Consider the following 15,769-nt stretch of genomic DNA (forward strand, 5'->3'; position numbering starts at 1 on the left):
ACAGACTCAGCCACAACTTTGTTTCCAGATGTTGTGACGAGTTAAACAGCAGCTCAGACGACAAACCTGAAGACAACAGCTCTAAGGTCTGTTCTCACTGAGCATGGACACTAATTTAAGCAATAGTTATGCAATGTGGGAGAGGGAATTAGGCGTTTTTGTGGACTTTGAGCTTATATTCAGAGTTGAGTACAGAGATCCAGATGATTAATACAATTTTCTGACCCGTTCTAGAACCTCTCTGACTCTGTGAATGACTTATTCAGTTCTGTTGAAGAAACTATGCGAAAAGTTAATTTTAAATAATCTTTAAGCTAAATATTGCCAGAGTTCTACTACTAAGTTATCTAATAATGCTCACAGCCGATGAGGCAAAGTAGTTCAACCGTGAGCAGCTGCATCAGTTTTGGTTAATACATGAATAGGTATGGATAATGAATGTTACTGCAAGTGACAAATAAAATGTCCCGTTAAAGTATGCGCAGACAATATAGGCTATCTAACAATGAACCCTAACCTTGCACACACAAGCCCTAAATAAATACTGACTGGACTTGATACACACTTGTATGCTTCACCTTATGGATACCTGTGGTATCTGAATACTATACCTATAAAGATAAGCTATATGTTCATATAGAGTGCAATGTTACTACATAGAACAGCACTGTTAACGTATGCATGAAAAATGTGTCTTAATGTACAAAACACACTTCTGTGTGACTTCTGAAGTACATTTACTCAAGTAATTTACATAAATACACATTTGAGATATTTGTTCTTTACTTAAGTATTTCCTCATACATTTGACAGCTGTAGTTACTATACTTTACCAAGATAGTTCTGAGACAGACAATGTTAGGTTTATAAAGTGTCATTGATTTGTAAAGGAAGAGGAATTTCCAACTAAAATCTTAAAACTGACAGAGATCCATTTAAGCCCAAGTAAACGCTCATGTATAATTTACCCATATATGTAGAACTGTATGCTTGCCTGCAGACAAATTTCACATTTTTGCATGTTCAGCTTGCCTGCGGTGCACTGCCTGTAAGACTATGTAGCTTAGACTAGCAATTCATACAAATATTCGTAGGCAGAGAGAGAAGAGGAAAGCTAAGAATGTAGGACTGACAGTAGGGACTTGTTGGGAATGTTGGGACTATGACAGGGAAGGCTAGAGAGTTGATTGACATGATGCAGAGAAGGAAGGTGGACATACTGTGTGTCCAGGAGACCAGGTGGAAAGGTAGCAAGGCTAGAAGCTTAGGAGCAGGGTTCAAGTTGTTCTACCATGGGTCAGATAGGAAGAGAAATGGAGTAGGAGTTATCCTGAAAGAGGAGTTTGTGAGGAATGTTCTAGAGGTGAAAAGAGTATCAGACAGGTTGATGAGTCTGAAGCTGGAAACTGAAGGGGTGATGTTCAATATTGTGAGTGGTTATGCCCCACAGGTATGATGTGAGTTAGAAGAGAAGGAGAAATTCTGGAGTGAGTTAGATGAAGTGATGCAGAGCATCCCAGAGGTGAGAGAGTGGTGATTGGTGCAGATTTCAATGGGCATGTAGGTGAAGGGAACAGCGGTGATGAGAATGTGATGGGCAGGTTTGGTCTTCGGGACAGGAACGCAGAAGGACAGATGGTGGTAGACTTTGCGAAGAGGATGGAAATGGCTGTAGTGAACACTTTCTTCCAGAAGAGGCAGGAACGTAGGGTGACATATAAGAGCGGAGGTAGAAGCACTCAGTTAGACTACATCTTGTGTAGACGTTGTAATCTGAAAGAGACCAGTGATTGTAAAGTAGTGGTAGGGGAGAGTGTAGCCAGACAACACAGGATGGTAGTGTGTAAAATGTCTCTGGTGGTGAGGAAGATGAAGAGGACAAAGGCAGAGCAGAGGACGAAGTGGTGGAAGTTGAAAAAGGAAGAATGTCGTGAGATGCAGTGTAAGGTGAAGGTAGAGGTGGCAAAGGCCAAACAAAGAGCATATGAGGACTTGTATGCTAGGTTGGACACTAAAGAGGGAGAGGTGGATTTGTAGAGGTTGGCCAGACAACGAGATAGAGATTGGAAGGATGTGCAGCAGGTTAGGGTGATTAAAGATAAGGATGGAAATGTATTGACAGGTGCCAGAAGTGTGATGGGAAGATGGAAGGAGTACTTTGAAGAGTTGATGAATGAGGAAAATGAGGGAACGAAGAGTAGAAGAAGTGACTGGTGTGGAGCAGATAGTAGCAAAGATTAGCAAGAGTGAAGTGAGGATGTTGAAGAGGATGAAGAGTGGAAAGGCAGTTGGTCCTGATGACATATCTGTGGAGGTATGGAAGTGTCTAGGAGAGGTGGCAGTAGAGTTTCTGACTAGTTTGTTTAACAAGATCTTGGAGAGTGAGAGGATGCCCGAGGAATGCAGGAGAAGTGTACTGGTGCCAATTTTTAAGAACAAGGGTGATGTGCAGAGCTGTGGCAACTACAGAGGAATAAAGCTGATGAGCCATACAATGAAGTTGTGGGGAAGAGTAGTGGAAGCTAGGCTAAGGGCAGAGGTGAGCATTTGTGAGCAGCAATATGGTTTCATGCCTAGAAAGAGTACAACAGATGCAGTATTTGCTTTGAGGATGCTGATGGAGAAGTACAGAGAAGGTCATAGGGAGTTGCATTGTGTCTTCGTAGATTTAGAGAAAGCGTATGACAGGGTGCCGAGAGAGGAGCTGTGGTATTGTATGAGGAAGTCTGGAGTGGCAGAGAAGTATGTTAGAGTGGTGCAGGACATGTATGAGAGCTGTAAGACCGTGGTGAGGTGTGCTGTAGGTGTGAGAGAGGAGTTCAAGGTGGAGGTGGGTCTGCATCAAGGATCGGCTCTGAGCCCCTTCTTGTTTGCTCTGGTGATGGACAGGCTGACAGATGAGGTTATAGACAGGAATCTCCATGGACTATGATGTTTGCGGATGACATTGTGTTTTGTAGTGAGAGCAGGGAGCAGGTGGAGGAAAATCTAGAGAGATGGAGGTCTGCTCTGGAAAACAGAGGAATGAAGCTTAGCCGCAGTAAGACAGAATACATGTGTGTCAATGAGAGGGACCCAGGTGGAACGGCGAGGTTACAGGGAGCAGAGGTGAAGAAGGTGCAGGACTTTAAGTACTTAGGGTCAACGGTTCCGAGCAATGGAGACTGTGGAAAAGAGGTGAAGAGGCGAGTGCAAGCAGGTTGGAACGGGTGGAGAAAAGTGTCAGGTGTGTTGTGTGATAAAAGAGTATCAGCAAGAATGAAAGGAAAGGTGTTCAAGACGGGGTGAGAGACCAGTGATGTTGTACAGCTTAGAGACAGTGGCACTGAAGAAAAGACAAGAGGCAGAGCTGGAGGTAGCAGAGCTTAAGATGTTGAGGTTCTCTTTGGGAGTGACGAGGACGGACAGGATCAGGAATGAGTACATCAGAGGGACAGCTCATGTTAGATGTTTCGGAGATAAAGTCAGAGAGGCCAGATTGAGGTGGTTTGGACATGTTCAGAGGAGAGACTGTGAATATATTGGTAGAAGGATGCTGAGGTTAGAGCTGCCAGGCAGGAGGTCTAGAGGAAGACCAAAGAGGAGATTTATGGATGTAGTGAGAGAGCACATGAAGTTAATTGGTGTGAGTGAAGAGGATGCAGAGGACAGGGTTAAATGGAGGCACATGATTCGCTGTGGTGACCCCTGAAAGGGAACAGCCGAAAGGACAAGAAGAAGATCAACTAAAGCCACACAAATTGTGTTTTTTTGCGCTCTCTATAAAATCTATTTACCTATGTTGGTTCTAAATTGTGGAGAAAAGACTATTTACCATATATGGCCATATTTTTCATCAAGGAGTATCTTTGTGGCTTCCTCTTATGTGGCGTGAGATTTATTTGGGTGGTGTGAGAGCATGAGACAGAGCCTGAAAGCTCTCACGCCAAAAGTGAGAGTTGGTAACTCTTGAACAAACAAATAATGTTGTCTGGTGAACTGAATTCACCATCTTCCATTATTAGCAAAGAAATGTTTCCTGTCTTACCTCTAGTGGCATCTTTCCAGTCATATAGTTTTGGTTTATTACTTTGTCCACGTTTTGACATACCAGTGTCCGTCTCTGATTATTTTATCTGTCTGCTCAGTTCAACATGGACAGGAAGCAATGTTGCGTGAAGCTGTCGGTCCAGCCGTCCAGAGGGCTCGTGGATAAGAAGTTTATTGTCCTGGTCCAGAACGTCCTACCTGGTTTCCAGCTGACCGTCCACGCCCTCTACCAGTGTGAAGACGGACACAGCTGGGAGGCGTTTGCTCGCTACACCGCCAACGCCAGTGGGACTGTGAACGGTATGTGGTTCAATGCCTAGACCTAGAAAATCCAGTCAAATTCATTTACAAATGTTTGTATTGAAAAGTTTGTGAATGGCAGCAAAAACATGTTTTAATAAAATTATGGAATTTCATGGAAGGAATGAACATCAAAATGAGAAATCATTTTTCATGCCTTTTACTTAAAGTTTCAGAGCATCCCAGTCTGGGCGGGACATATTCTGGGGTTGAACCGATGGGTCTACTGTGGAGCCTTAGACCAGTTCCAGGCAGTAAACCTGGGCTCAGGTAGGCCAACAAGGATAGAGCTGTTCCAATGATGCCAATCAATACCAAATCAATTATCATGATCAGAGTCGACTCTTTCCCATCATCCTTTAGGCTGAGGAAGGTGAATGTCCAGACTCCCATGGAGGTCATGATCTCGGTGTACCAGGGTCACCAGACTGAGGGCTTCGTGGATCAGGTGCCGCTGGCCAGTGTGGTGGTGGAGCGCTGGTACATGGCTCCCGGCGTCCGCAGGATCCCGATCACAGAGGGCGGACTCACTGCGACCCTCTTCCTGCCCTCAGGTAGGACCAGAGGAGAGTCTGGAGGGAGGTGTCCTGTGGGTGGAGTTCAGGTGTGACATTCTGAGCAACAATGACCAATGGACTACCATTAACCATGAAAGTTTACCAAGTTCAGCATACGTTAGTTGCGACCAGCAGGTACTGTTGACCTAGTATAAAATGAAGACAGGAAACACTCAAAAACGTTTCCATTAAATGTAAACCCAGAGTTGCAGAAGCATCAGAAATTTACAATATCATCGTTGTGTAAACTATAAACTGTTTTTGGTGTTTTGACTCATCTGAAGGATCAGGACCTTTCCCTGGCCTCCTGGACCTGTGGGGGGGTGGAGGGAAGTTGGTGGAGTACCGTGCAGCGCTGCTGGCCTCCCATGGCATCGCCTCCCTTGCCCTCGACTACCTGACCCCTAAAATCACCATAGAAACCGGGAAGTTTGTGGACAACCAGTACTTTGAGGTAAACCCGATGAGCATCTATAGTATAACAAATTTAATCAATGTTCATTCAGAATACCTCAAAATAACTTAAGGGTTTTGGAAAATCCTTAACAATATGGCCACTAGAGAGCAGCAGAACTCAACAACAAACTGACAGACACGCAGCTTGACACAATATTAATTAATCTGCCGATTTTTAAACATTTAGGAGTAAACACAAACAGCCAATCACAGTTCTTGTTGTCTGCACACGGTACCGCCATAGCCTCGACGTTTACTTACATTTTTGAGGAGGCGCATGTCATTTACAGTCTAACTACAACTATAAATCAAATCTTATATTTAAAAATACAACATCCGCCTTTAAAAGATCTACTATAGTATAACTATAGTATCTACTAAGTATAACTATAAAGTATAATATAAAGAAAATTGCACTTTAGGTCCCAAAATTCCTATCAAAAACTACAGAAGCCATGGTGCCCTGGGGTCAGGGTGCTGTTCATGAAGTGCAACTGGATCCGAACAGGATCATGTCGAGTTATGTAGGTTTAAAAATCTTGGCTGCTATTCACAGCCGAAAATCACAAATTGCAAACTTGCCTCAGAGGGCTTTATAATCTGTATAACATACGACACCCTCTATTCTTAGACTCTCAATTCCAGACCAGGAAAAACTCCACAAACAAAACCACAAGCAACACAGGAGAGATCCCTCTTCCAGGGCAGATGTGTGAATCATCAAAGATTTAAAAAACACCAAGATAACTTAACTGACAGTTTCTTAAGGTCAGAAAACATGACGGCACGTATACAGTCACCTGACTCTGAGAGGAAAGCTGAGAGTCAAAGATCACACCCAGATTACAGCAGCCTGCTTCACATTGATGGACCAGCTGCCAAAACATGATGGAAATATATGGCCAATTCAAAAGATTTCAGATTTGAGTTAGTATAGCTGTCAGAAGTTTTGTGACACATCTAAGACTGAATATCAGATTGGACTTAAATATAAAAGCTGTCACCATGACTGGTGGTGGAGTCTAACTATTAGGGCTCCCACACCAGAAACGTGGGCTGGACTAAGAACTATTACAGACTACAAAAGGAAAACTAGCAGTGCTGATCATTTCTGCATCTCAAAAGAGTTTCCCCTCGGGGATCAATAAAGTATTTCTGATTCTGATTCACTGGAGCCAGTTAAATTTGCATACAAACCAAACAGATCAACTGACGACGCCATCACTATAGCCCTCCACATGGCCCTCTCCCACCTGGACCAGAGAAACACAGAGAATGTTGTTTATTGACATCTTTCAGCATTCTGGGGCAACTGTGGCTTAGTGGTAGAGCGGGTCGTCCACCAATCGGAAGGTCGGTGGTTTGATCCCAACTTTCCCCAGCCCGCATGTCGAAGCAAGACACTGAACCCCAAATTGCGTGTGAATGTATGCTGTACTTCCTGTTCACACAAGACTGCATGGCCTGTAACAGTTTGTTTTCTGGCATGTTTTCTTGCTGCAGAGGGCCTATAGAGTCCTGGAGCAGCATCCTCAGGTCCTCGGCAGCAGGATCGCCATGTTGGGTCTTTCCTTCGGCACCAGTGTCACCTTCAAAATCGCTGCTTACTCCCAAGTTGTAAAGGTAAGAAAACTATAGCTGTAAGTTACTTTTATCATATTGACGTAGCTTAATATAGCTCCACTAGTTTAATGTTAGGTGTTAACAGTCGAAAACTTCAGGTAAGTACGTGGTCAGATGAAAAATAGTTTGTGTTAGAATCTTGGTGACAGTAGCTACCTGTAGGTTTGTGCAGTGGCTACATGTGGTTGTGGCTAGTTTTGCTAATAGCACAATACTACTGAACTATTCTGGCTGGTAAGCTAACTGAAAACATGGAAGTTAGCCAGTAACATGCGGCAGCTAGTCTCACAAAATAACTTGCCAAGCTAGCTGGCGTGCTACCAGTTAATTAACTACCAGTTAGCAAGCTAGCTAGCTAGCTTGGCCACCCATAAATAATTTCAAACTGTTAACGTTAATTGAACCGAGCTTATTCGTCCCTTGGACTCCTGCCTGCATCTCTCCCTTGCGTTTAATGTGGGAGGGACTACACAAGGAAAAGACGCAAGTGAGGGGAATGAGGAGGCATTTAAGATTAATGAGAAGCACCCATTTTCAACTTGTTGTGAATCTTCAAGTCAACGTTCACCAAAGTTGAACTCCATACAAAGGTCTGCAACAATTTACTTCGGCTCTGCAAGTGAATGCACTGATCGCATTGATTCCATTGAAAAGACTTGATTTCAGTCTGAAATGTCATAACTGGAACACTTTTCAATATGTTTTCAGTAGTATTCATAAGATTAGATATTGATAATTGTTAGTGTCATTTTGTGTGTTTTTTCTGCATCTATTGGATCTTGCTTGTCCATCAAAAATTAATTCTGATCAGGTTTCTGTCTCAGCTGATCCTGTGTCAACCTCTGTATATTTTATGTGTGTGTATGTGGTCCTACAGCTCAGGTGTGCGGTGTGTATTAGTGGGAGTCATGTGCAGCCGATTGACGGAACTCTGGAACAATTGTTGACTTCCTTTAGCAAGTAAGTTGATCTGCCGTCAGTTACTTCATAATTTTTCTTCAACAACTCAGGTGTTGTCTACACATATTCGGATATTTTGAAAACGATATTTTCCCCCTTTGTTTAAAAAAATAAAAATAAAATTCTATTCACAAGACCTTTGTTTTATATAACATCTCTGTCCACACCAGAACGCAAAAACGACTCCAAACACTCAAACAAGCATGCTGGGCCAGTAGGTGGGAAAGTCTTACATCAACAAAATGTCAAATACAGAAGAACATTCTGAGCATGTGTAATGAGCTTACTTTCCTATGGTGGTAGTAACAAATCAAACAATAGTAGCTAATTATTTCTTTATTTAGAGTTATTTGATACCTATTTTATTTACCTTACGATGAACAAGGCAATAATTTCAACCCAAGTTCAAAACCATCCAGGCAAAGTACCATGGGGCAGTTGACACAGGATACCGAAGTGGACACGGTAATGTTGTTGTGCATTGAGCTGTGTGAGCGGGTTTGGGGTGGCTCGCCCGCAACGAGCTCCATATCTGCTGGCATTGAGTCAGCAGATATTATTGGTATGGACGAGACCTCCTGTGCCAGTCTGGATCCTGCTACCCGAGATTTGGAAATCGTGTCTGCTGGAGTGTCTGCCAAAAAAATGACGGGATTTACTTTAGGTATGTTTGATCTTCGCTGATTGTTGTTGAAGTGAAACACACTTTTACTCAGAGTAAATACTAATGTTGCACTAAGGCATATTTTGTTTACACTTAATTACCTCATGTTGCACTTAGGCACTTAAAATTGTTATTTTAAGTGATATTGCACTATGGGCTACAGGTCTTGTATGATATTTTTATGTCTATTCAAATGTTTTAATGCTGTTCTTTTATATTTTGTTTTATCTCTCTATGTTTGACCACTTCTTGAAATCTCTGTTTTTATTACATTTTCTGTGTATGATGTTCTTTTACAATTTTTGGTTTTATTTCTCTATGATTCGTTATCTTTGCACCTATATTGTATGGAACTGTATTTTGCGAAGCAGCTTGTAACTCCCGCTATAGAAATAACGTTGATTATTATCATTACATTGTTTACATTTAATAGCCTCATGTTGCAGTTAGGCCTCAGGTTTTTAAGTGGTTTGCACTTAGGTCTACTTTGTTTACAGTTTTGTTGCATCAGTTATAACTTATGTTACACATTAGACCACATTGAATGTATAGCATATGTGGATGAATGTACAGCTAGACATGAAATGAAAAATGTTGCACTTTATGCAAAATTAAGATTATTAAATAAAGAAATGTTTTGAATGGCTCAACAGTAACAACAAAAAACTGAAATCCGTTTCACAACATAGTGTATGATCACATAGTCTCTTAATACACATCCTATGTAACATCAATGTGAAAACATGTTTATGTATAGGCCTATACATATAAATATATATTGCATAACAATAGAAAACCCAGATATATCTTTAGGCCCTAATAACAAAACGGACATCTGAAACAAAAAACTAAATATGCAACTCATAAACAAACATGTTTATGTACATAAGAAAACTGTATTATTATTTTTACTTATTTTACTTTGGTGGTACATTTACATGTACTACCAGTGATATCACAAGTTAAGGGTCAAGGAACTGTAACCACCATTCTGACTCTCTTTTCTTTGGAGTTGCTAGGTGGCTGTTTAATTGCAATGTGAGTCCCATCGATTGCTCCCAAGCACTGCGGCATACCATGGGCAAACCCTGTGACGAGTTCGTCTACTTTGGGTTCGGTGAAAGGCATCCTTATGTATTGTGGGCCTAGATGGACTGTTATGGCTTTACAGACCTGCCTAATAATGTTTGAGACACTTTGTTGCAACATGCCAAAGGTGTTAGCTGTCTTCCGCAGTCTCCCCTCGTCGCTTAGGTAATAAAGTGCACAAGCTACCTTTTCAAAACACCTACTGGAGATCTCATCACCTTTCCCTTGCATGTAAGGATGAAGGAGCTCACTCAAAGATGTGAGTGATGCTCTGGACATGCAAAAGTTTTCCTTCCACTCCTCTTTGATAACAATCCCACTCTCGAAATTGTCCCACCATCTGCTGGTTCGACCGGGCCTGATCCAAAACCATTGTTTCTGGTGGACTTTAAACTGCAGACGCTGAGGTGGACCAAGTAATATTGGGCACAGCAGATGCCTCTGTATGCCGGTGAAATGGTGCAGCACTGCTAAGTTACCGTGTAAACTTGTAATTAGACATAGCAGTGCTAACAAAACGTAAACAAACTGGTAGTCCGCCGTTGTTGATGTTTGAGGCACATGCTCATTACACAAAGTAACAATGATGGGCATCCGCAAATTGAGGAGTTGACGTCATCGTTTCCCACATGCTCTGTTTTACATGTCTACATGTTTTCAAAAATCTCTGTTTTAGTGACCTAAAACTCCATTTGCGTGTGGACGAGAGGCCAAAACTTAGAGGAAAATATTTCTTTTCAAAAATATCTGTATACGTGTAGACAACACCTCAGCCACTACTGGCCAAGATTGTCGTTAAATGTCCTTATCCCTTTCCTGCTGCCCAGAGAATGAACCCTTTATATTTTAATGATCCCATGATCTTTCCTGTAGCACTACCCTCAGGACAAACCATACATTACATACATTAAATAGTGTGTGCGTGTGTGTGTGTGTCTGTTTATATGTTTTTTATTTAAATTAATTTTTTTGTTCCACTATTGGTAAGGCTCTAAAGGTGTGTTCAAACTGAATCTGAAGTGAAACATAGATGTGGAGTGAAGAAGAGTCTTTTTTTTTTGTCCAATTAGAAACGCTGTGAAGACTCGCATCAATGAGGAGAATCAGGTGATCTGGCGAGATCTGCTGCTGCCCATTCCCACTGACCCCGCACTTAAAGTGGACGTGAGTACCACCAGCCAGAATTTCTCTCTGTCTTTTCCTTACGCAGTTATTTTTTCAGTTTTGTAATTTTGTTTTTGGTCTCAAAACAAGTGTCTTGTTTGTTTTTTTTATGGCATTTTGCATTTATTTGGTAGTACAATATTTCCCAGCAAGAATCAAATTGGGAATGTTGCAGCTACCATGCTGCCCCACAATTTCTTTTTTTTGTTTTGTTTCTTAAGTAGCAAAGAAAGTAGCCAACAACTTGCATCATGAGTCCCTGATCAAAGTGCGTTGGCCCACTGGGAAAATGCCTGGTGTGTCAGATTACCAGTCGAGCGCTGTCCACAGGTGATGTAGTTTGTAGTTTGATGTGCTTCTCTGGGACATGGCTACACCAGGATATCCCGGACCATAACGTTTCCATCAACGGCTTTCAGACTGTTCGGGCCGACAGGGATCACACCGGGAGTGGTAAGCGGAAAGGCGGTGGGCTTGCTGTTCTGGTTAACAACAGATGGTGTAACCCTGGTCACATTAGTATCAAGTAGAGTATCTGTAGCCCGGACATTGAGCTGTTAGCTGTGGGACTCCGGCCATATTATCTGCCTTGTGAATTTTCACATGCCATTGTTGTGGCTGTTTACATCCCCCCCTCTGCTAACCCGGCATCGCGTGCAACGCCATTCACACCGCCATAGCACATCTCGAGACTCAACACCCGAGTGCACTCATTTTAATCTCGGGTGACTTCAACCATGTCAGTGTGTCAACAACACTGACTAATTTCACCCAGTATGTGAGTTGTCCTACTAGAGAGAAGAGGACACTGGACCTGCTGTATGCTAACGTTAAGGATGCATACAGCTCCCCTTCCCAACAGTGGGTAACAAAGGACATCAATGACATCCTGAATGCCAAGAGGAGGGCCTTTACTGATGGTAATAGGGAGGAGGTGAGGGCTATCCAGGCTGACCTGAAGGTGAAAATCAGGGAAGCCAAGGAGAAGTACAGGAGGAAGCTGGAGTGGAAACTCCAGCAGAACAACATGAGGGAGGTCTGGAGCGGCATGAAGACCATCACTGGCTTCAGACCGACTGGCAGCAGAGGAGTTGAAGGCAGCTTGGACAGGGCCAACGAACTTAATCTGTTCTTTAACAGATTCGACACACCGGCTCCTGCTGGAGAGACTAGTGCTGGAACAGCTGCGGCCCATGGTCAGACCCCTCCTGGACCCCCTTCAGTTCGCCTACCAGCCCCGGCTGGGAGTTGAGAACGCCATCATCTTCCTGCTTAACTGCATCCACACCCACCTGGCCGGCTAGCACGGTGAGGATCATGTTTTTTGACTTCTCCAGTGCTTTCAACACCATCCGGCCAGCCCTTGGAAGGTGAGAAGCTGGCAGCAATGCAGGTGGATGCCCCCCTCGTGTCCTGGATTGTGGACTACCTGACTGGCAGACCACAGCACGTGCACCTGCAGCACTGTGTGTCGGACAGCGTGGTCAGCAACACTGGGGCCCCTCAGGGGACTGTCCTCTCTCCCTTCCTCTTCACCATCTACACCACGGACTTCAGAGTCCTGCCACCTTCAGAAGTTTTCTGATGACTCTGCTGTGGTGGGATGTATCAGCGATGGTGATGAGACGGAGTACAGGGCTGTGGTGGGTAACTTTGTTTCATGGTGTGAGCAGAACCATCTGCACCTCAATGCGACAAAGTCTAAGGAGCTGATTGTGGATCTACGGAGGGCCAAGACACCAGCGACCCCGGTTTCCATCCAGGGGGTCAGTGTGGACATTGTGGAGGACTACAAGTACCTGGGAGTACACTTGGATAACAAACTGGACTGGACCAAGAACACTCAAGCTGTTTACAGGAAGGACCAGAGCCGCCTCTATTTTCTGAGGAGGCTGAGGTCCTTCAACATCTGCCGGACAATGCTGAGGATGTTTTATGAGTCTGTGGTGGCCAGTGCTATCCTGTATGCTGTTGCATGCTGGGGCAGCAGGTTGAGGGTAGCGGACGCAAACAGACTCAACAAACTGATCCGCAAGGCCAGTGACATTGTGGGGGTGGAGCTGGACTCTCTGGCGGTGGTGTCAGAGAGGAGGATGCTGGCCAAACTGCATGCCATCTTGGACAGTGTCTCCCACCTGCTCCATGACGTGCTGGTCAAGCAAAGGAGCACCTTCAGCGGAAGACTCATCCCCCCACAATGCACCACAGAGCGCCACAGGAAGTCATTCCTGCCTGTGGCCATCAAACTCTTTAACTCCTTCCTCTAAGGGTTAGTCTGTATGAGCCTAGGTCACTAAACTGGACATTGATCATTACATCTCCGCCTTAATTGAATAATTGTGCAATATTCTGTGTACTACTCCCATGCAATATTAGTTTTCCCATGTTAGTTTTTCTTATTTGTTGTTATTGATATTATATACCTCTATTACTCTCGACAGTACATGTACCTCTGCTTATTACATATTTTGTTACACTGTATTATTATACTGTACTATCATCATCAACCGGTAAACCCACTTGGTACTTGACACTTAGTTTATCCTATACTTATACCGACCTGATACTTAATTTATTTTCTGACCTGTTTTTATAGTGTTTTATAGTGTATCATATTGTTTGCTATTGTTTCTCCTGTGTGCACTGACGTAAAGGCAAGCTACTGTAACAAAGAGTTTCCCTATGGGGATCAATAAAGTATTTCTGATTCTGATGTCCGGTAATGCATAAATATTTGAAGCTGCAGCCGGTGATAAAAGCTGAAATGCTGCTGCTGTTTGTCTCTGAGCAGGTGGGACGACTCCAGTGTCCTCTGTTGCTGGTTGTAGGTGAGGACGATCAGAACTGGCCTGCCTACGAGTCTGCACAGGACGTGAGTTTACTGACATGACAACATCCATTGTGAATAACAAGCTTGGTCCAGAGGTTTGAAGTCGCAGGACGACAAAAGTTGGATTAAACTTTATTAATCGCTGAGAGGAAACTGAACAGCTACTGGGTTATATGGAATTCCAAAATGGCCAATATTAAATTAAAAGATTAGACACTAGAAATAAGTTAATCATATGAATAAATAGAGCACTATATGTAAGTGAACCAACACTGTGTGAAACAATTTACTAGCTTATTAAAACTCAACCATTTAATTATTTTTATTTTCAGTTTTACTCTTTTATTGAAATTCATTTTGTTAAATAATTGCCCTTTTTCAAATGTATTTTTATTTCATAAAAACAGCAAATGCACAGGGATGTAATAAGGAACAGAGCAAACCGGTATTGAAACAGTTTCTATGCTTTTTGCCAAACAATGTGTGTTTTTATGCAATTATGCACATGAAAATCTCAACAAAATGTGTTATTTTCTCCCAGGAAGAAAACAATGCTGGTATGTTATTTTGGTCTTGAAGTTTTGTGTCTGTTCTGGAAAGATTCCTTACTGTTCAGAGATGACAGCAGTAAAAACAGTATTAGAAACATAAATATATACATTATGAAACCATCTGAAAAATAGAGAGATTAGGGTTTTTTTCTTCCTGTTTTCCAGATCAGGGAGATGATGGAGCGGGCGGGGAATAGCCACCTGCTGACTGTCCTGTCATACCCGAACACCGGTCACCTGATTGAACCTCCGTACACCCCGCACGCCCGAGCCAGCACTTTCAAAACAGTTCATACACGTGAGAAGGGTAGGTTCAACTTCAGACTGGGAAGCTGTAGACAGTAACAGAAACTCTCCAAAATCAGGACTTTAGGCTTTTGACGTTTCAGTTTCCTGTTGTCTTTGCAGTTATGGCTCTGTGGGGAGGAGAGACAGCGGCACATTCTCGTGCTCAGGAAGACGCCTGGAGGAAGACGCTGGTCTTTCTGAGGGAGAATCTGTATGGCGGCACAAACCCTGGTGCAGCTTCACTTTCCCACCTGTAACCAAGGCGACGGCTAATGATTATATAATTGGATGGACATATTCACACATACTGTGAATACACATATGCATACAAATGTATCTATTTGAATAAGGTTATAAAAAAGCCTTTCAATAAAAATACATATTCAGAATCGATTTCAAAAGAAGATATTGATTTTGCAAGTCTGAGTTTGTGGGGCAGTTCATTTCAGAGTTGAGGTGCCCTAACAGCAAAAGCTCGGTCCCCTAGTCTTACACCTTAATGATAAAGGATCGGATGACCTTGCTAATATGCATTTCAAAATGAAGGTAGGAATTTAATAAGACACCTAAGATTTTGACAGAAGTGTTGTTGGAAAAGGGACCAAGTGAGGATTTTAATTCTGTATGCAGATTGTCAGGGCCAATGATAAGGATTAGAGTTTTATCGGAATTTAAGAAAGTTAACAGATATTTGATAAAAAGTTTAAGGTACCAGCCTGTGTACATAAAAACTTATCAGTTAGCCTGCAACCTGCCTGAGCCTGAGCCATTCCCAGCTCCGAACCTGTTCCTGGGCACCCGCCTGGCTTTTGGTGGTCCTCGCAGCTATCAACTTGATTCCCTGCCTGCTAGCAACCAACATGCTAGCAAGAAGCCTGCACCCCACCCTGCAAGTTCCTAGCAGATATCCCTGCATGCCTACCTTCTGCGTGCTAGCCTCCAGTCTGCGTCTCAGCCTGCTGACCAGCTTGCACCTCAGCCCGTTCCTGTCTGTGCTGCAGCACACCCCTGCCTCCTGCTGGGCCGCAACAATCCCCTGAACCTACGGCACACCCCTGCCGCTGCCGGATTGCAGCCACCATGTCCTGCCGTCCAGCTGCCCTCTCACGGCTTACTGTCCTGCTGCCCTGTCGCCAATCCCTGATCTTGTTCTCCAGCCACACTGCTGGCCTCCAGTGACCTTTGGCCTGCACCACCACCACCACCAAATTATGAATTGCTGCTATATGAATAAAATTGTGTGTGTGTGTGTATACAC

At 43.3% G+C, this 15,769-nt stretch overlaps 1 protein-coding gene across 1 annotated transcript; it reads left to right on the forward strand.

Moving 5' to 3' along the window:
* LOC122874712 (peroxisomal succinyl-coenzyme A thioesterase-like) lies at window positions 1–14,904 on the forward strand. Its single transcript, XM_044192955.1, has 11 exons — window positions 1–86; window positions 4,128–4,329; window positions 4,500–4,599; window positions 4,693–4,883; window positions 5,171–5,340; window positions 6,846–6,965; window positions 7,843–7,925; window positions 10,749–10,842; window positions 13,634–13,714; window positions 14,389–14,530; window positions 14,632–14,904. The coding sequence occupies exons 2-11, from the start codon at window positions 4,134–4,136 to the stop codon at window positions 14,766–14,768; spliced, it is 1,314 nt and encodes a 437-aa protein (XP_044048890.1). The 5' UTR covers window positions 1–86; window positions 4,128–4,133; the 3' UTR covers window positions 14,769–14,904.
* The last annotated feature ends 865 nt before the right edge of the window (window positions 14,905–15,769 follow it).

This window comes from Siniperca chuatsi, linkage group LG4 (genome assembly GCF_020085105.1).
Source record: "Siniperca chuatsi isolate FFG_IHB_CAS linkage group LG4, ASM2008510v1, whole genome shotgun sequence".
Lineage (NCBI taxonomy): Eukaryota > Metazoa > Chordata > Actinopteri > Centrarchiformes > Sinipercidae > Siniperca > Siniperca chuatsi.

What these genes read in the sequence shown, in the direction of transcription:
- LOC122874712 (XM_044192955.1), top strand. Translation starts at nt 4,134, where the DNA reads ATGGACAGGAAGCAATGTTGCGTGAAGCTGTCGGTCCAGCCGTCCAGA. An exon ending in CGCCAGTGGGACTGTGAACG is followed by an intron (nt 4,330 to 4,499) that starts GTATGTGGTTCA and finishes TTTTACTTAAAG; the next exon opens with TTTCAGAGCATCCCAGTCTG. An exon ending in CTTACTCCCAAGTTGTAAAG is followed by an intron (nt 6,966 to 7,842) that starts GTAAGAAAACTA and finishes GTGGTCCTACAG; the next exon opens with CTCAGGTGTGCGGTGTGTAT.